Source organism: Caloenas nicobarica, chromosome 6 (assembly GCF_036013445.1).
Source record: "Caloenas nicobarica isolate bCalNic1 chromosome 6, bCalNic1.hap1, whole genome shotgun sequence".
NCBI lineage: Eukaryota > Metazoa > Chordata > Aves > Columbiformes > Columbidae > Caloenas > Caloenas nicobarica.
This window is the reverse complement of record NC_088250.1, coordinates 31,532,283-31,554,437: the sequence shown is the minus strand read 5'-3', so window position 1 is coordinate 31,554,437 and position 22,155 is coordinate 31,532,283. Positions and strand designations below refer to the sequence as shown.

The 22,155-nt window shown below is 40.9% G+C and overlaps 1 protein-coding gene across 1 annotated transcript in view; it reads right to left on the bottom strand.

Moving 5' to 3' along the window:
- KALRN (kalirin RhoGEF kinase) overlaps nucleotides 1-22,155 on the bottom strand; it is a 513,637-nt gene that overhangs the window by 216,114 nt on the left and 275,368 nt on the right. The window contains exon 10 of the mRNA XM_065638225.1: nucleotides 20,140-20,262. Coding sequence (XP_065494297.1) covers nucleotides 20,140-20,262 — 123 coding nt within the window. The remainder of the gene's footprint in view (nucleotides 1-20,139; nucleotides 20,263-22,155) is intronic.

Genomic DNA, 22,155 nt, shown 5'->3' with positions numbered 1-22,155 from the left:
CGCTGAAGTGTCAGGATGCATTTCCATCTCTGACGCAGGCAGCAGATCTCAGATGATATTCCACCGTGTCTCCAGGTTGATGCGTATGAAGCCATTGCAGCGTTGCAAATGCACTCTCTTTCATCAAACCGCCTGAGAGCTTTCCTTGAAGTTGAAAGAAACATTACTTTGTCCATATCTTTGTGCCAGAGAAGTGTTTAGTCAACTGTTCTCTCCAAATCTTTTTAACCCAGAGCAGGAGTTGCACTGGCTGCCTGCAGTTCATGCTTGGCCTTGTCTGTTCCACAGGAAATAGCACTGCAGTGTTCCGAACAAACCAAGCAAAGGGCCTCTACTCTGGTTTGAAAGTATTTGGGATTTTTTTCCTCATTAAAAACAAACAAATAATTCAATGAAAAAATACTGAATAATGCATTAGTTAATTCTCGGACCAATATAAGGTTAGAGGCAGCAAAATAGAAATATTTTGCCTTTCTTATTTGTATATATTGCAAGCTAAAAAAAGTCTAATATCTTAGTCACTTAGGAACAAATTAGAATGGAAAGGAGTTGAATAGTTCAGTCTGAAGGAACATACAATGCTCACCTAGTCCATCTGCCTGACCAATTCAGGGCTGACCAAAAGTTAAAGCATGTTGCTATGGGCATTGTCCAAATGCCACTTAAACACTGACAGGCTTGGGGCATCAACCACCTCTTTAGCAGCCTGTTCCAGGGTTCGACCACTCTCTCAGTAAAGAAATGCTTCCTCATGTCCAGTCTAAACCTCCCTGATGCAGTTTTGAACCACTCCCATGCTTCCCATCACTGGATCCCAGGGAGAAGAGCTCAGCACCTCCCTCTCCACGTCCCCTCCTCAGGAAGCTGTAGAGAGCAATGAGGTCACCCCTCAGTAGCTTTTTCTCCTGACTAGGCAAACCCAGTATCCTCAGCCACTCCTCACAGGACATTCCTTCCAGCCCTGTCAACAGCTTTATTGCCCTCTCTGGACTCACCGAAGTATCTTAATGTTCTTTTGAAATTAAAAAAAAAAAAAAAAAAAAAAAAGGACCAATCATATATTAATATTGGTGCTTCTCACCGACTCCTCCTCCCTGCACTTTTAAGGCATCAATCAATGTAATGCAGCATTTTGGTTTCAACCCAAATGCATTTTCAGAAAATGGTTCCATGTAGTTTCCCCTCCATTCTTGGCAACTACACTTGTGTAACTAGTTTGTTGGCACATTGCATTGAAAATAATAGCATTAGTCCAGGGCATAGTTCATGGCACAAATCTGGGCAATATTTTTCCAGAATAATCTCTCCTTGCACAGTATTTTACAGCTCTTTATTATATTTGAGAGATTTTCACGGTAACTGTCTCCAAGGTCTCCAATGCATTGCGAACCATGACAATCAGCCAGAGAAAGGTACTTAGTTGTAGACACCAGAAGAAACCTGCGGTAGGGGAAGGGAGCAGGTGGTCAGATACACTATCGCATTAAACACAGACAACATATCCTAGACACTGCACTTCCTAAGTAGATGTTCAGATCTGCTGAAGGGGAGTGAGGCAACACTGGTTTGCTTTATTCTGTGTTAAGTTCTGGGACTGTGAAAGGCAGTTCCAAGAAAAGGTTCCTTGGTTTGATTCAGAGAAATCTGTCACCATGTAAAAGACACGGAAGAGATGGCCTCTCTAGGGGACAGTAAGTTCTGGCTAGAGAGAGAACTTAGCTGACTAGCTTAGATCTGACCTTCTTGACTAAAGACTAGTGATGTGAATTCCATCTTAATGCCTGCAGGCTGAAGCTTAGGAGACTTATTAGGCTTTCTCTGACGTGATATCTCCTTTATGCCCTTTAGAGTCGTGACTCGACTCTTCAACACCAAAGATGAAATTGCAGTGTTATTCGCAGTATGAAGATGGGATGTCGAGACAAAGTTCAAAGCCTGATCCATGTCTCACTGAAAACAATAAAAAGGATCTCACTGACTTCAGTGAGAACTGGGTCAGCCTCCCAGGCATTTACTTGAGATCACAGGTGACAAAACATGGCAAAGGGCTAAAAATAGAACTCTGGAGGGCTTGTACCCCTGTTCTGTGCATAGACAGTGAGTAGTACTCCTCCCTGCAGAAACTACAGCACGGTTCACATTCACAAAATGATAATTACAGAGCTGATTCTGCATTTCTTCTCAGTATCTATAAACTATTGTTATCTTTAACTATGAATCTCAGTTACTGCTATCGGATTCTTTGCTAAAGCCATTTTGTTAAAATTAGCTCCAGTTTTTTGTTTAGGTTAAGTGATCTCACAGTCAGGCTTTGGTGGCGAATTATATCTTTAGTAATTTGATATTCTAAAGCTAAAATGAGTGACCACAATGAAGCACTTCTTTGATAAATAAATCTGGGTTTAAGGACGCATCCATCTTTGTCAAAATTCCCCCTCCCTTAAAAAGGGCAAAGGCTAAGTGCACATGATGATCTAATGTAAGATGTGATTTTATTCAGTTTGAATTTCACATAATCAAATCAAGACCTGTATTCTTACTTGTGCTCTATTTCTCTAATTCAAAGCAGACTCACCAGGAATTACAGTTACAGAAGTTAGAGGCAGAACATCTCTCCGGGGTCATGCAGCCACTTGCTCTATCGTAACAGGATTGTTGCCTACTGTACACTGGAACGAAAACTGTTCAGACCTTTTTCAATAATATCCAGGTTAACAAAGTTTCCATCACCTTCTTTTGCAGACTATTCTTCCCTTAGATATGCCAATTTATCTTAAGTTTCTCTTGTCATAATTCTGCCCCACTTCTTGCACCGTTCTTGAAGCCTGAGCTCTTCAAACACTACAGTCTATTATATTAAACTTTTGATGGGCACATACCTTTAAATGAGTGAATCATATCTGTTTAAGTAGTTTAACAAGTGAGGGTCCCAGGGAAGTTTGAATGCAAGCATGCGTGTGTGTCCAAGTATCAACCACTTGACAATTTCAACAAAATTACTACTATTCTCAGAACCGCATCTATTTGCAAACACAGTCTAGAAAACAGAGTGCCAGGAATATCACCTACACTTCAGCACACCAGCAATGCACAGAAAACCTCTCTGCAAGCTCCTGGAATAGTTACCTTTGCAGCTGGCACATGGGGTTGAAAGATCCTTGTGCTGCTCATCTCCCATTGTGGGACTGTGGCTCATTCACAAGGTTTTAAATGATTTTTCTTCAAGCATTTTCTGGCAGAGCATCTGTATTTATCGATCGATTGTTACTTCATTTCTCACTGACATTTGAAGCTTAACTCAGTTCAAGAACATCCACAGATTTGGGAAATGTGAAGTTTGTTCCCATTTCAGATGGCTAAAAGGCCAGACATACCATGCTGCTACAAATTACTGCTTGGATTATGTAAGCATAAAGGATTTTTCAGCAGGAATGAGAAATAAACGGTTCTCAGGAATGATGAGGTGGGTATCACACAGCATCCTCACTAACCATCGCCAACAACCAGATATTTTTCCATGTATTGTTATCTTTTATTTATGATTTTCCCTCAGGGTTTGCATACAAATTGAGATGAATTTATTATTTGAATTTAAAAGAGTGACACACATTACATCAAATGCTGAAGCCCCAGATAAATTGTTTAAAAGCTGCCTCAGACCTTCAAACCCATAAACAAGCAAGATTAGAATTAACAGCTGGAAATACCTTAGCTAAGAGAATTATTTGTGTTATTTCATATAGAATGCTTACTTTAGATTAAAAAAAGTGTCACTATGGTATATTTTATCACATCAACTGTTCATCTCCCTCAGGAGTTCAGTCATACGTCAAGTAAAGAATACTTTTATTACCACAATAACTCTAATTAACTCCAGTGTGATCACAACCAACATTCAAGGGAAATGCCAGTGAAACATATAGTGAAATAATGTTTTAAATGCCATCTAATATCACACAACATATCCAATGTCATATGTCATATCCAATATTAATAAGTATGCAAAGACACATAGATACAACATGCATGCAAATATCACATATACACAAAGAACCTGCTGACTTCATAGATCCATGTGGTCAGCTTAACCATCACTGAAGTTTTCTATCACTACTGAAAAGAACCACCTGTGCAAGGACTCCTGTGCAATGCCTCCAAAGCTATTTTCTTCTTCTAAATCAGAATGCTCAAAGCATGTTTGGCAAAGATCTAGACCTTTCAAACCTCTGCTTAGATTAATTTCTTTAATGTTGTAAGATTTTGTTGTTGTTGCAAGGGGGAAGAGAAGGGATTTCATTCTTTTTGTATGCAGAAAGATTACGTCCACCAAAGGCTTCACCTGGAACCTTTCAAACTTCCTCTTTCCTCCCTATTTTATCTTCATGAGTATAAATGTTCAATCTCCTCTATTGAATAAACCACTAAGCACTTGCTTTATATCTTTCCAAGATAGCAACCTCCACAATTCACATTATAAGGAGGGCATATCATTGCAGGATTACATTGGAGTCTGATACACACTCTTGAAGAAGGTGCAGTTTACCAGAAATACATGTACTTTTATGCTTTGTGAGATGGGTTTTAAAAAGGTTTGATCTAAAAAAACTCCATACAAGAGCTGGAAGATCACCGCTTTGGCATAAGAATGAAGTTTTAGTTCCACGAAGCCATCTTCAGCATCTTTCCTGAGGCAAGAGGCGTTGCCAGCTGAGACAGCAGTGCTGTCCCAGGAAGGCTCATCCCCTTGGTCTGACACACAAACAGCTCCAGTTACAAACTAAAGAACCATCAGAGGGAAACAATTTTCAGAGAATGCATTGAAAAAAACCTTAACAGTTTTAACTGAGGTGGTTTCACAGCCCTTCAAAGCCACTAGTTATACCTCACTTTGGCACTTTAAGGTACCTGAAATAGAAAGGATATCTACTTAATATGGAAGCTCATTTTGTGCTTATAGGGGAAGGAGTAGGAAATATGATGAAAGGGTTACGCAGGTAAAGATCAATTAATACTCTTTGGGATAATTTTTTTTTTTTCCTCTCCTAAGACCCTCCTGCTTTTCTGCAAGAAGCATACCTAAACAGCATATTATAATGAGATGATGAAATACTCCCCTTGCTGCTAAATATTGTCAATATTTTATGGACTCTATACGGTACTAGAATTAGGGAAGATATTTGAAATTGATGATTGTTGGCCAAGTTTTATCCTAACATTTGATCCTTGCTAATATCTATAAAAAGAGCTTGATTCCTTCTCTTCGAGAACATATTTGCACAGTGACAGGCACGTGGAAGTGAGCAACAGAAAGGACGCGAGAACAAAGACGACAATATAACCAACTGAAATGCCATCGTACAGTAGTTCTGGTATCAGACATGAAGTCAAAGCGGTTTTAAGGCCAAAAAATATTGTAACCTGGTATTGGTTAGTGTTATGCAGCACAGTGAGTGTACCAGTAAAACAGTATTATCACTCAGCAATGACTTGATGATTTGGTAATTAGCAGAGTGTATGAATGAGAGCTGCACAAGTGACTGTAAGGTAACTGAGCCTTCCTCTGAGGTGAGGAAAGTATATATTTTTTTTTTTTGTAGAAACGACAAGGGAGCACAGGAAGGCAAACTGTCAGGAGTGAAATGCAGCATTTTGAAAGCTTCTCAAATGATAAATATCATTAACAAGCCCAAATAGTTCACAGCAAAGCCCTACAACTTCTTTATGATGGGGGAAGGTGAGTGAAGAAACAAAGAAACCTGTGGCGGCTCAGAGCTGAGCAGCAATCTGGGAGGGCACAGTATTGTTTTCTGTCCCAAAGGCTCAGCTTGTGTCTTTTCCAAGCCTTGCAGACATGAGTACAATCATGGCAGCTTTTTCAAGTCCTGCCAGTCTCCTGAATTGAAATAACTTCAGGATTCTAGGTTTAATATCATACTCACAGTTTAAAGCTTTCAAAGACACAGAAATGACAGTATTAAAAGGCTTTGGACTGTTTACAGCACAGAGAAGAGTCGGAACCAAATACAACTGGCAGCATTTCTGCCTTGGAAACAGAAGCAGAGATAAACCTATGAGGACATGTATTCTGTAAACTGCCTGGCTTTGTTTCTAGTGTCTAGGTTTTTACGAAACGTGCTTTAAATAAGAGAGTAAAGCATTTCCTCTCTGTTTCCCCCACAGCCACTAACCCAACTCAGCCATGCCTTTACTTCCATCAATGTAGAGACAAGTTATAACATCTTTCCTGAAGCACATTTTGAGTGACAAGGGATTGTTTATAGAATGAGGTAATGTTTAACAGAAGAAAGTTCAGCAAAATTTTGTCCCAAATTCTTCAAAGCTTTCAGTTTAAGAATTGTTATATAGTCAAATATAGAGACTAGGCAGTCTGGCGCACAACACAGTCCTGCATATACATCACATAACAATCATACTTTGTCTGGTAATATGTGACAAAAATATTACTATAGGTTGTTGCAAAAAGGTAAGTCTACTAGAAAAGCATCATAGGACCTCAAGATTTGCAGTGAATGCTATTTTGCCATAAGTTAAAGGCCACGTCTGACAAAGGCACAGATATTTCACCAAAAAGTATGGATGAAGATATGCCACAAGCTTTTAGCAGGGTCAGTGCATTGCTGCTACCTCAGGAAGGATACAGAGATTTAACAAAATTTTTGCTGCTGCTTCTTTGAAACACAGATTACCTCCCTGACACACTGCATTGCATCGGCTCCCATGCACTGACCCTGCTGGGAGTGGTGCCGGCAATGGGCATCCCGTCCTGCGGTGCAGCTGAGTTGATGCCACATGCTACCACCGTCAATATTCCCTCCAGACTCAGAGGGAAGCAGGAAGTCCTTTGTTGTTCTCCTGGATCTCTTTTACTTGCCCAGGGAAGTTTAACTTGTAGCAGAAATTCACTTAAAAATTGATCTTTCCATTCAGAGTAAACCTCACACTTCAGTACATCGCCTGCTGGAGACAAAACATCTGGTGAGAATAAAACACCGACACCTCTGTTTTGTTGATAATTTGGATATTTCAGTTTGGGAAAAGGAGGCTTCTCAACATACTGTGTGGACAGGAATGGTAACGCACCGGCTGCCCACCAGATAACCTCCATCCCCATCCCCCTACTCTCTGGACCTCAGACAACTTGATGGCAAATGCCCCTCTGCTGTCTACAAGAACAAAGCAGCCTCCTCAGCTTCAATTAAAGTTTAAGTAAGTTTTTACTTCATCTCCTTGTTCCAGCTCAGCATCCGTAGGAGCAGGTCAGCAAGATGGTCCCCTTTGGATTCCAAATCTCTTCACTGTCTACATTAATTCAGCCCACCATCATGGTTTACACATTGGAATTTATTTCAAATGAGTAGAAACCATTCCCTGTATCTTATTAGATTGATAAACCAACTTTTCACCACTGTTACTTAACTGACATGCGAGCTGTCTGTATGGCTTACCCATCGAATTAGTTCTTCAGATGTGCCACCAGGAAAAATGGACTAATGGTTTTGTCTTCCCTAAAATTTAGAAAGATTAAATTATTCTGTAACAGCCAGTGAGATGTACTGCGTATTTATAATGAGGAAAAATAAAAGGGATTTTAACTACCTTGGAAGTAATAAACAATTTTATTTATGTATTTATTTTACACCAGACTTATTAATATACTTTAGAAAAGTTCCAGATGGGAACTAAAATTTTTCAGGTTGGTCAGAAAGTATTCATATGGGACACTTTTAAAAATGTGCTCTACCACGTGAAATTCAATTCAGGTTATCTATAATCACAATAAATATTTAGAAAGATAACATTTGTTTTATTTCTGGCTCTTATTAGGTGGCCACACATGATCTGAGATAAATATATTTTAATAATGACTTACAGTGAGAGATCTGGTACAGAACAGTATTCCCACCAGAAATCTTTGTGCTGTAAAATGTATTGATTTTTGGCATGTAGTAGATCTCCAGGAATATTGCAGGCATATGAGATACTGCCTCTACAGTCAACATCTGCCAAATTTTTTACTATAGAAAATCCTGAGCGCTTTCTAGTGTATTCTTTATTCAATGTTGCCAAATCCTTCCTTCTGCCTATCCAATCCCCCCTCCTCCAAAAATCCCAAATCAGGCCCTCAAAGGACAAAAATGGACATAATAGGAGACAAAAATGAAGATCAGAGAAATTCTCATTGAGTTGTCTTTTGATGTCTCTCTGCCTTCTATCCCGGAGTCCCAGTTTCGTGTCAGACCCCAGGCAGTAGGATCTGGGCACCTGCCCGCAGCCCTGGAGATGTGCCCAGCAGGTCCAAGCAGCAATTCACACTCCCTTCACCATTCTCATCCCAAAATAATCTCCTTATTCTGTGCTCATTGCCTGGCACACTGATCAGATTCTGCTCTGTGCTCTGAAGTATTTTTTTTTCTGTTCCACATTTACATGTCACTACAAGAAAACTAAATTTACAGTGGTTAAATGACCCAGTGACCCAATTGCCAGTCCCAAGGGGGAGCGCACGCTCCGGTGAGTTGACCGGGATGTCAGCGCGGCTGCACAGCCCCGGCTGTGCGATGAAGCTGCTGCTCTCCCGCTCGGTTTCCAACGCACGACAGAGGAGTGGAGCGGGAACGGAGCCCATCACTCAGTGTGCAGTGCGGAACTGTGCTTTGGCACAGATAAAAGTATGAATTCTTTGGGAAAGGGCCTGGCAGCTGGGAGAGACAGCTTGCCACCCTGTGCAACGAGTCAGCAATGGTTACTTTTTACAAAGGAGGAATGGTGGGAATGCATTCCTGGCTGGGCAGTATTTGTTTGAGCCACTTTTGCAGTAGGAGCAAACGCCTACCTCTGATTTTAAAATCAATTCAACTAGGTCTGTTTTGAGCCTAAAACAAACCCCAGAAGAAAACAGAAAGTAACACTGAAATTGTACTAGACCTCTCTCCCTTCTTAATATCATCTATTTCAAAGTAAAACCGTGGAGCACTGCAGGTTTCAAGTCCTTCCTGCACTCAACTTCGATGTGTGGGCACTGACAAATCCGAGTTCTGGTTGTCAATTTAAATCCTGGCCTCAGGCAAAAACCCAAGGAGCCAGTCATCAAGAACTAGCGTGCAGCCATCTCTCCTCTCTGTGCAGAAACACCCTTCATTTCACTCACCACCCAATGCATTCGCTTCAGCTCTCAGGCTGACACATTTAACGTGACGGCTGCACTTTCCATTCCCTGATATTAATGAGTCACAAACGCCCTTTTACACTGTGCACTTTTGCAGGGAGCCCTAATATTACTCCAGGGGTGGCAAAAGCAGGCTCAGCTCTCTGCTTGCTGCATAGCTGTGGATCTCACTAATGTCACGAGAAGTTACCTACACTGTGCAGAAAAAAATAACTCTTATGAATTGAACAAAGCATTCTAACAATAATGAGGCTTGCATGTCAATAGGACGCAGTGTCATTGTTTTGGAGCACATATTTGTTTCTTTTGTATTAGCTGCCTACTAATACAGGCAACCATGCTAAACAAACACCTGTGCACATCCTCGCTGACAGTTCAGAAACACCTCCTGTCTCTGTCCCTGACCTCTTGCAAATTCTGCAATTTCTTTCTCCCCATATAAGCTTCATTTTAAGTGTGGTGACATGAGAAGGCTGATTCTACTTGCTTTTCTTATCTTAGAATTTCTCTCCCTAGCTCAGCAAAGGCAGTACAGAGAGAGGAACCTGTGCTTCTGCATGTAGTAGTGCTCTGAACCAGACACTCTAAACAAAGATGCTGAAATGCCCCAAACCATATGACATTTCCATAGTGATGCAAACCAGTGCTTTCCTGGGGCTTGGTTAGGCAAAACCAGACCTCACAGACCACAGTTATGGAGGGCAATATTAATGGCTGTATTACATGTACTGAATCAACAAGTGAATTATTTATACACACATTAAGATTTTTATCCCTGTTCACACACATGTAATTCCAAAAGGCCTCTATAAATCTACTGACGTTGCCTAATTTCTATACAAGAGAAACTGAGATCTGAACTCTATCCCAGGGAAATAAATTTTGAAAATAACTTTATATACAATAAAACATTGGTTGAATACTTTCCATTTCTATATAATCACTATAAAACATTTTCAATAGTTTCATCAGGCAAGTGTAGTTTTTAGAGAATTCAAATGCCTGATGTGAGAATGAGAGGACATCCTTCATCTGGACAATCAGGAACTGGTGGCAGGAAAAGAAGAGGGACAACCATGCTGCCAAGCAGCTTCCCTGCAGTGTAGATACAGGCATTAAACTGGATTCTCCACTCCTTAGAAGAAGTTAATCATAAGCAATTTCTCTGTAATTGGAACTGTGATTTTGTTCTAAATCTTGTGCAGTACAGTGATGAACTGGACCCAGTTAGCCTATTCCCAGAACATTTGCACAATGATAATGAATACCCAAAACCTGTCCCTGGAAATTATTTTACTCTGTTACTGAATACAAATCATGTTCATATTGCCTTAATCTACATGAAATTTCCTTTACCAAATGTCTGCAACACAGGATATTTGTGATTTGCAGCAATGTCATAATTCAGCTGCTGTGACAAGAGACCACCGGCTGGCCTGGAGGCAGCAGCACAGTCCCAGGCTCCTTCCACTGCCCCATGGCAAAACCAGGAAGTGCAAATGCTGATCAGATTCATAGTGTCACCTTTTTTCCCCCATGAGCCCTGCTACTGAAATAGTTACAGGAAACTGAACTGAAGAATACTAGTCCACCACCATTACAAATGAGATTTTGACATTGCTGCAATTAGTCTTCCTGAATCAATAGGTACAGTTTGATAACCCACTGACTTGCCAATAAGAAGATCACAAAGAAGAACAATCAGAGGGGATCAAAAAGCCTTTATATGACAGTGGTCTTCATCGACGTACACAGGTCGATCAAAACAGCAGCGGTTCATCTCAGTGTGCATGTTTCACAGAAATTGTCAATGGTAATTATCTTCTGTTTCAGTTGTATGTTTATTCAGTCGAGACATCAGTACCATACTGAATATATTTTCAGTATGTATGTTATAGATCAGAGTGTTATAATTTTTCAGTGTTCTTTTTAAGAAATTTATGGGCTTGAAGAAAAATTCCATTATTTTCCTTCTTTAGGAAATTTTGGCTTTCTTTTCTGATTCAAAATGAAACAAATTCAAAAACTCAGAATTCCCCACACAATAGAAATTGAATTTTCCACAACCTCTGGAATTAAAAATAAATCTTTCTTGAACAGCTTCATTGTTCTCCCACTCTGCCATGGGAGGAGCATTTTGCATTTATAGGCAAATTAAAGGAACATATTTTAAAGACTCAAAAATAAACCTACCCAAATAAACCAGCGATAGGAAGTGAGCTCCTGGCAATTGTCAAAAATGTATTGTGTTGCCAAGCCTTGAGATTTTATAGGGAGTATTTAGATTGTGAATCATACTGCAGGCAGTTTAATGAAAAGATCCAGCTGTCATGTGATTTTGGAAGAGAAGAAATGGGAAAGAAAATCAGATCTAGCTTGAGGAGAAATGCAGACTCAGAGACATAGCGTAATAGGCACAGCCCCTCAAGTGACGGTCACAAAGATTTTTGTGTGATTATAGGACTTCTCTAAAAACAGGTTCCCAGCTACCATGAGATCATGGAGTACCAACGGCCACCAATTCACTCACGTTGCTATCCAAACTGTCAGAAGATTCACCAAGACACTCTTTCAGCATTCTCTGCTAATGAAATCTCCATAGGCATGTCTGGATAATGCAGTGGAGCATGATACCGATATCCACAGTGTACTCTGAAGAGTGTCACTCTTCCTCAGGGAAAATATGTCTTAATTGACCCGTTTCTGATTTAGGTCTGGCAGTTGAGTCCCCAAAGCATCACATCTAACACTGCTGTACCACTCAGCCCTCACCGGCCTTTCTGTCTCCTGGCTCAGGCTGTGCAGAACAGTTGCAGTATTTCTGCACTTCCAATGCAGTTACATTCCAAGTCCCTCAGATGCTGCTAGACTTCATGCAAAAAGCTACATTATTGCTTGCATGACAAACTACTTGGCTCTTGAGCTATGCTGCTAGAAGTTTTTAGATCCAGAAGTCCCAAGATAACCTTCACAGACAACCCCTATATAGGCAACTTCATTTTTCTCTGCTGCCGGTGGCTGCCAGACGCAGCCGGCTGCCAGCCAGAAGATATTATACCAAGAGCTCTGGAGCCCAGATATCCTGCACCGTGGTACAAAGACCTGTGTAATCTGCTGCCAATGGGCATTTTTTCCTTTTTTTTTTGTAGAAGTGAACACATATACGTAAATGAAATTAACAGGAAACTGCAGATTATAGCTTCAGAATTTGGCAGTGACTGTGCAAAGGATGATGAAGATAAGAGTAGGGCTGATTTTTTGCTGCCAGTCTCATGTTTTTGTTATTTTTAGAACTGTTTGGCAGTATTGAAACCACAGTTACTAATGCTAACTTTGAGCATAGTTTTTACCTGGTTTAATAGTGTGTTTTCTCCCTGTTTTGGCCTAGTGTTTCATCCTACATAGGATTTTAGCTACTCAACTCAAAGGGAGAAATCCAGTATGCCCAGTGAGCTAGTCCTTTCACCAACCAGGTAGGTCACAAAATTTTAAAGAATAGTAATAATAAAAATTAAAAACAACAGCAGCAAAAAAAACCAAACCAAACCAAAACAAACAAACAACAAAAAACCCCAAACAAACAAAAACCATCACCAAAAAACCCCCACCCTGGGACAATGCTTCCTAAGTGCTCATTATCAACATGGGCTCCTAAGTTATGCCTAGCTGTTTTACATCAGTACTGAACTTCATGCCAAACTTTAGAACAATGACATCCAACAGAGCTGGAATTTGTGTGTGAAAGCACTAGGTTTTTATCCTGAAGGCCAAACAAGTAGCTGTTCGAAATTCCCCTTTCGCCTGACTATTCCTTTACCTCACTTAGTTTTTAAAGCAGTTCAAGTGAGACTATGTGGGACTGAGAGATGACAGAACAGCATTTTTACCTGAAGCACTTCTTACTGAATCTATTGGATATTTCACATGACCAACAATAGAATCATATTTTTCAACATATTTACACTTGAAGTTCTTTTTATCTCCAAGAGCTTTTTGGAAACTCTGAACTGACAGCATCTTAGGAACAGTACAATGAAGGAAGGCAATACTCAAGACAGGAACACCGGAGCACAGTTTCTGAGATGAAGAATATCACTAGATCTTTGATTTTTAGGGGAGGACACAAGTTCTTGGTTTCCAGAATCTCCTCTGAAAGCCTTCCTTTACAGGAAATACATTTACCTCCTCAAGAAGAATAAAAGGAAGAGCTGAATCTTAAAGGAACTATATGTGTACACATAAGGTTAACTTTCACAGAATCACAGAATCACAGAATGTTAGGGATTGGAAGGGACCTCGAAAGATCATCTAGTCCAATCCCCCTGCCAGAGCAGGAACACCCAGATGAGGTTACACAGGAAGGCATCCAGGCAGGTTTTGAATGTCTCCAGAGAAGGAGAATCCACAACCTCCCTGGGCAGCCTGTTCCAGTGTTCCGTCACCCTCACTGAGAAGAAGTTTCTTCTCAAATTTAAGTGGAACCTCTTGTGTTCCAGCTTGAACCCATTACCCCTTGTCTTACTGTTGGTTGTCACCGAGAAGAGCCTGGCTCCATCCTCGTGACACCCACCCTTTATGTATTTATAAACATTGATGAGGTCACCCCTCAGTCTCCTCTTCTCCAAGCTAAAGAGACCCAGCTCCCTCAGCCTTTCCTCACACGGGAGATGCTCCACTCCCTTAATCGTCTTTGTGGCCCTGCGCTGGACTCTCTCCAGCAGTTCCCTGTCCTTCTTGAACTGAGGGGCCCAGAACTGGACACAATATTCCAGATGAGGTCTCACCAGGGCAGAGTAGAGGGGAAGGAGAACCTCTCTGACCTACTAACCACCCCCCTTCTAATACACCCCAGGATGCCATTGGCCTTCCTGGCCACAAGGGCACAGTGCTGGCTCATGGTCATCCTGTCCCCCAGGACTCCCAGGTCACTCTCCCCTACACTGCTCTCTAACAGGTCGTTCCCCAACTTATACTGGAACCTGGGGTTGTTCCTGCCCAGATGCAAGACTCTACATTTTCCCTTGTTATATTTCATTAAATTTTTCCCCGCCCAACTCTCCAGACTGTCCAGATCTCGCTGGATGGCAGCACAGCCCTCTGGTGTATCAGCCACTCCTCCCAGCTTGGTGTCATCAGCAAACTTGCTGATAGTACACTCAATTCCCTCATCCAAGTCATTGATGAATATATTGAACAGTACTGGTCCCAGAACTGACCCTTGAGGCACTCCACTAGATACAGGCCTCCAACCAGACTCTGCCCCATTGATCACGACTCTCTGGCTTCTCTCCTTCAGCCAGTTTGCAGTCCACCTCACTACCCGATCATCCAGTCCACACTTCCTCAGTTTTGCCATGAGGATGCTGTGGGAGATGGTGTCAAATGCTTTGATGGTTCAAAGCCGGTGTTGAGGTGTTTAATCATCATCTTCCAAAAGTTCTCATGAAGGAAAGGAAGCACAGATACCAAGAACAGGAAAACTGAAGAACTTCCCAAATAGCATACTGCAAAGCTCAGCATTTTTGCTTGCATTTTGTCTGGCTCTCCTTCTTTGTGATAATTCAAGAAAAGTCCATGAATTGCATGTATACCTCGGCAAAATGGAGTCTGTAAAACCTCCTAAGTCAGGAACATAGGCTCCAGCTATGCAGTTAAATCAAAACTGCATTGGATATACAGACAAGCCCCATGAACTTCAATGGCCGCAGCTCAGCCTCCTGTCAATCTTCTTACTGTGTTCAATAACAAGGGACAACCCCACACATTTTGAACCAAGGCTGTTCAGAGTGTGTGCTTTGTTGCATGTTGGAGTTGTGATATTTTGCTTTACAAACATCAGTGCCTTTGGATTACCACAAAAACCAAACCAACTATTGCATGCAATGTGTGCACAGGTACTGAATACAGAAGTCGGTTGTAGCTGTGAGCATCATGTGGCCCAAAAGCCTTGAAAACAGCTCCACAAATCTGAGAGCAGATAAATACAGATGACAAGCACCACCTTGCATTAAAATATTGTCTGCCGAACTTTGCATTAAACAAACAAACAAAACCTAAAGACAAAAAAAAACCAACACCCAACACAGCGGCTTTTGGCAGGGGTGGGAGAACACCAAGGGGACACTGTGAGAGCCAGCTTCCACTTCTGCTTCGTTTCACTTCGAGACAATATTTGGTTAGTTTGGATTAGAAACATTAGCTCTGTTTACCACTACGGGAGCTAAAGGCTTTTACGATGCACTGCGAGTGCCATCTGCAGGTTGAAATAAGTACTGGTGGGCGTCCGCGTCCCCAAAATACGGAAAACCTGCCTGATAGGAAATCTTAGCAGTGCATCTGATGGAAAAGCTGATAAATGCAGAAAGACTACAGAAATCCTTGCTTCAGATCACTGAAATCACAAAACCATTCGGCATAGCGAGTGGGATTAACAGAGCTGTTTTCTCAGTGTCTTTCCTAATTCTGCAGTGAAGCTTTTTGTGAGCAGAGGAGATGTGGAGAAGGCCACCTAAACCTCCAATTGCCGGGAGTGCCAGAAGGGAGGAGAAGGGTTTCCAACACGCGCATCTCAACTGACATGCTGGGAGATTTTGGGAACACAAGCCAGTTAACAGAGTTTTCCAATTGGAAGACGTGCTAGTTTTCAGGATAAAAGCCCTGAATAAGGAAAACGTAATGAAATTATCTGTGGATTTGCAATCATGACTGGCTGAACTATGGTTACCTGATTAACACAGAGTAACTCCAGGCAAGCAAAGAGGCTGTCACTGCAGGAGCATTGCAGCTCCATCTGCACAGTGGTGTTTCTTCGGTGATATCTTGACACCTACCTCGTTGACAATGCCCGACAACTAAATTTCCCCATGTGACAGGGACTGTGCCTGAGGTTGGCATTTTCAGGATGGCAACCTGTGAACAGTACCAGCACTGGCTGAGAAACCACTGCAGGTATATACAAGATAACGACCTCCCTCCCAGGAGCTCAGTCTTTTTAATCCAAATTCAAACATTTGCCATCTGTGCGTTCCATGTAGAATAAATACAGCCAGAAAAATTGCCAGAGCATTGTCTAAACAGCAGTTATGAGAGAAAGGGACCCCAGATTATATTTCCTATTACCCACAATGCAGCACTCTAAAATCACTGACATTTTCAGAGCACAGCTGTATGCAGGAACATGATCTATCTGGGCCATGCCTGATTGGATCATTACATCCAGATTTATAAATCTGTGCAGTTTCTAATCAGACATAGAGGGAACACGTTTCACCTCTCAATCTAGTGCCTTGACAGGTTAGTCAATCAGAGCATTTCTCAACAAAGCGATCCCAAACACATGACTCTTCTTTACATGCAGTTAGGCAGCACTCAAAAATGTGACTTTTTCGCCTAATATTGAAAATATCAAGAAAGCTCATGAAAATAGTTTCTAGTCTGACCTTTGCAAATGCCTTCTTGAAATAGTAGAAGAACAAATATAGCAGAGCTAAAAGAAAGTAGATTTTAGAGAAAAAATCTATACTGTATGGTGGGCTAAGGATAAGTGGGGTTTTGTTTTGTTTTTCGGAGAACTGCCAGTAGCAAATTCTGTACTGTCAATCTCACAAGGTACGTCAGTACTGCACTTTTTATTTTATTTTTTAAGAAAAACAAACACAACTCTCTCTATTGTTGTTAACAACAGCAATTAACATCCTGATGAGGGAAACGGACAAACTCAGTTTGTTTCAGGATCTCAGCACATATATTTTATTATTTGGCTAAACTGGGAGGAAGCAATGCCAGTTATTCAGCCCAGCCATGGCAAAGGTATTCACTATCTTGAGAAAAATGACAAATAATTAAACTGAAGTTAGAACTAGTTACCAACCAACTCTTTGGAGTTAAGCATCAAGAAGGCAGTTAGGAAGAATAAAAACTGTTCAGAATCAGAGTGAGGAGGAGATTTATTTCCCAACCACAAAACTCAACCTCACTAGAAGCTTCTGCATAACTCCAGGTGTGATAAATTTATGGCCTCCCCTCTTACCCTCACTATTACTCTTTCCAAAGCATAGAGCATTATATTCTCAAGTCCTTGACCTCGGATAAAGCCTGAGATTCCTCTCACTTCCCCTCAGCACACATCCTCACGTCCAGTTACCACCACCGCATTCCAGTGTCACGCTGCAGACAGGACTCATAAATTAGCAATCGTATTCTGGTATAAATGCGCCAGGGGAAACTATTGCCAACAAACCCAGGGAGGAAGTAACCCGTTTCAACTTCTGTCAGTTACTTCTAATCGGAGAGCACCATAAATTTCATACTTGGAGTGCAGAAGTGATCATGTTTGTTCACAATTGTCCAGGCAGAGCAATTAAATGCTCATTGATGATATCACATAAGATGTAAACGGATTAGATTCAGAATAAGCTAAGGCTACTCTTTCCTCTCAATCCTCCTCCCAAACACCCACCTTCATTTGCACACCTCTGGTCATCCAGTGAACTAGATTCAAACACCCTTTGCTCTGAATTTGGCCTCGTGAGGTGAATGTAAATGTGTCTGAAGTTATTCACAGAGAGATATGCTGAAATAGTATAGGAGAAGGACTAACAGAAGGGTACAAAAGTCTTAAATGAAATATTCTGGTTTGACTTACCCTAGTACCTGTGCATGGGAGCTGCATATCTGTAAAGTTCCTAAATCCTGGTAAGGGAATATATCTCAAAATTACATCATCCAGTGAAGCAAGCCTTAAGTGAGCTGTTGTTTCCATGTGCAGACAGTTACACAGCTTGCTCTCATCTCTGCTGTCAAGACCATGTTATTCTTCTGTCTTTTCTCACCTGTTCTTAATTTGTTTCCTATATCTCTAGAGGTACTACTCAAAGAGGAGGTTAAAAAGAAAATAAAAAGCTAACTGTGAAACAGAAATGGGAGATGTAACATGAATTATGAAGCCAATGTGTCATAGTATAAAAAAGGGAGATTTAGAAAACATTGATGCCATAGAGGACATAAAATCATCTAGTTTCAGCTCCTGTATATTATGTCATTGTCATTTTCATTCATTACTCCAGTATTGCACTCAGTAACAGCTGACCTGAGCACATCTGGAAAGGCACCTAATGTTGATTTCAGCACGAAACCTCCCACTCACTTGTGCTTTCGGATGAGGCCCTGTAGAACCATGGCTTACAACACCTAGCCTAAGGTCTGTTTTAATAAACTTGCAAAAGGTAATTCTAGAAATTCAAGCCTCTTACCAGAAGGCTTAAACCCCTAGGAGGTCTCATGGAATTTTAGAGACCCACAAATCTAGAACCACTGCTTTCAGGCTGTGTGGTTTGTCAATGGTAGGCAAAGATGACCCACCGCAGCTGAGAAGTGACACTGAAGTTTGCTAGCAAGCCAAGCAATAGAATATTCCATCAAGGACTGAACATCTAATTAAAAGAAGGATGTTGGCAAACTGAACAGGTCCAAAGAAATAGGTGAAAAAAGATACTTAAGGGACTGGTTAATAAGAACACGCTAGCAGAATTAAATATGTTTAAAATGGTTAAGAAACACATAGAAGAAGGCATGCCAACACTCTACAGATATTTCAGGGATCTTAATCAATCTCCTTCCATGGCATTTATCTCCTTAAGAAAGATAAATAAGAATAAAGGGATATAAACAAGTGGGGGAAAAAAAGGGAGAAATATAAATTGAATATGAGGTATAGAAAAAAAAAATCTAGCCAGTAGCTGCCATCAGACAGTGAAACAGCTTCCCTGAGGACCCAGTGAAAGAGGTATGTTCCTGTTGCTGGACATATCTTAAAGTAAACTAGGCCAGCACACAGGAAGGGTGCTACCAAAAACCAAAACTGCAGTCTAATATATTTTTGTCTTACGACACAGTGAAATATTGGAGCAATAACCTGCCTTGTGTACATCGGGAAGACGAAGCATTTAATACATTGTGCTTTACACAGATTAATCAGGATTTTATCTGAAATATCCAAAGCAGAAGTACCTTTACGGAAGATCACTTTCTGATAGAGAATGCTTCAAATCTAAAACAAAAGGGTGTAAGATGATCTGACGGCCAGAGCTGAAACTGAATAACTTCTGGCAATAAGATACTTTAACAAAAATAAATAAATAAATAAATAAAATAATAATGAAACTCTCCCCCAAAAAACCAAACCAAACCAACAAAAAAAAACCCCAAACCAAAACCAACCAACCAAACAAAAACACAACAAAAAAAGCTATTCAGTCCCTGGAAGAAGTTATCAAAGGTCCTGTTCCTTTTAAATTCTATAAATAAAGACAGGATGTATGTTTAAATGTGACTGTGCTTCAAGGAAAGTTATAAGCTTTTGGCTTCATACCAAAATTCCTGGACAGGCCTTGTTTACACTGTGCTATGAGGAAAATAAATAACAATAATAATAATGTGTACCTGTAATGATTGTCTCTCGTTCAAAACCAAACAAAAAACCCTTCCACGTAATATGCCGTACTCTCCAAAAGAATGGAAGGGTGGTTGCCCTTACTGCAAACACACTCCAGCGTTTGCCCTGCTTCTTTGCTTGCTGCTGCTTCCTACCTTATTCTTAAGGTCCTCAGTTTCCACTGTAGGAGTTACAACTGATTTTTCTATTTCTCTCACTAATAACCATTCTCTTCTATGTCCCAACACTTTGCATTCCTGTGCCATAAATTGCTTGCAATTTCCCAAAGGCTTTGAGATCTCCCATCAACCCAGTGTGGTGATTTTCTGATTACAAGTCCTGCTGTTACCATGTTCTGCAGCGTGCATGCTAACTTTCGAACAGAAAGGATCCTGGCCAGCTCCAAATGTCTGAAGAGAGCATTGTGACCCAAAACAGCAAGAGTGTTTTTTTTCTCAATATACAAGAGGAGTAACAAAAATGAAACCAGAAAGCAGAAGTCTCTGATTCAGACCCTTACCTGGGCTACCTCTTCAAAATCATCGTGTCTTTTCTGCAGCGCACGTGCTCTGTGTAGAGATTTCCCCACTCCTGTATGTTTACTCAGAAAGGCTTCCCCGTGATTTTCAATCCAGTCCAGTACCTGCCAGAAAAGAAGAACATCCAATTACCTCTCCTGTCAAGGCAGCACAGAGAAATTTTCAGGATTAGGATAAAACAGCTGCAGAGGTATTGCTTCATGCTTGGTATGGCTGAACACACGCAGATCTGTCAAAGTCCATTCCAACGAGATAGAAGACAAATGTTTATAGATGTTACAGGTAAATTAGGATTATTGATTTTTTACTATTCAATTAGCTGAGTTACTTGAGCCTGGAAGATACTAAATATTTACTTTCGCATAGATGAATTTTGGAGAATAAGAATCAGAAATCTGGAATCTTTCAGAGCAAGTACCCTCCTCTTAAGAGCTCCTTGTGTAAACTGAAAAATAGTCATAGCTGATTTCACATAAACAGCAGATCTCGATATGAAGCATCTTAAGTGAGTCCAAAAGCATAACAGAAGGATCAACTGAAGTTTATTTTGATGTGGAGAGAAAACATTATCAGAGTAACTAGAATGAAAAGATTAAGAATCCTTCACTGCAGCCTATAAAATATTGATGGTGTGCACCCTCCAAGTACTTCAGGTTTTCATTTCCACATGTAACTGATTCTTCAGGAAAAGTAGAGTGGTGAATCTGAGGGTTAGAGAGGATTCACTTTTAAAAATAGATCAACTGTATGAACACCATCCATTTGGAGCTCCTTCTCACAATAACACTGGCACTAAAACTTAGATCAAATCTGTTTGAGGTCTACTAAAAGTTGGAAAAAAAAAATTAACTTGGCAATATGAGCCTGGAAAATTTCAGGATGTGATCTCCACTCTTTCTACGTCTCTTTCCCAACACACAGAGGCTGAAAGAATAAACAGTACTAGATCAGTACTGGTATTTCTGTAAGGAGGTAGGACTTGCTTCAGCAAGGAGCCCTGCACTCACAGTGAGTTGTTGATCCTCGCTGCTGCTGGTGCTAATGAACTAGCAACCAACAGCTGATATTTCTGCCACACTGAAGGGAGAAGGCACCATAAACATCCCCAGGATAGTGACACCACCACAGAGCGCTGGACCCACAAACGGCCTCTGAGCTGCATCCCAGCACAGCCCCGGTGATGCCGGGCAGGGGCAGCTCCTCGGCCTGGCCTGAGCAGGGCTCTGGTACCCACTGGTCTTGGGTGGGCGGATCAATGAGCAGATATTATTCGCTAAGCCTAGAAACCCGAGACTGGAAAAATGGAAGATGTGATTATTTTTTTAATTTCAGGCAAGTAAAGCTATTTCATGGCTTAGTTGTACAGAATCTAAACCACCCGGGCTTTAAGTCTTTGCTGTAGTGTAAATCCCAAGCATATTTTTGTAAGAAATTCCAAGTATAGAGCTTTATATACATATAGTTATTTCCCAACCTGACTTCTTTCCTGGAAAAAAACCCATTCTTTTAATCAATATTTTGTGCTTAAAAGGTATTTTTCATCACAGAGTATGAATAATTTCACAAAATGGGGTATCAAAGCACTTGATGTCCTGCAGGCACAACACATATTTGGCACAAGTGTCACTGTGGGGAGGAGGAAGCAGGACCAGGTGTGTTGGCAGTTCAATCATCGCTTGCTGCTTCCATTTCTCTGACCAGTTTGTCTCCCATCTGCTCTAGATAGAGAACCCCAAATACATTCTTTCAAACTGTTTGACAGCCACATGCCAGCGGGTCTGCTAAGAGCTTTTCTGCAATACATTCTTGACCAGGAATCTGCATATAACTTGTAATAACATTAATTATTGGAGGGTAGCCTTCTAGCATTTGTGTCATTAACAGTCTGTAAATAATTCCATTAACATACTCTTTCCTCTTGTCTGGAGTTTTCAACTTATCTTTTAAAAATGGAACCAGATCAAAATTCAATTTTGAAAAAATGTCATCTAATGAGG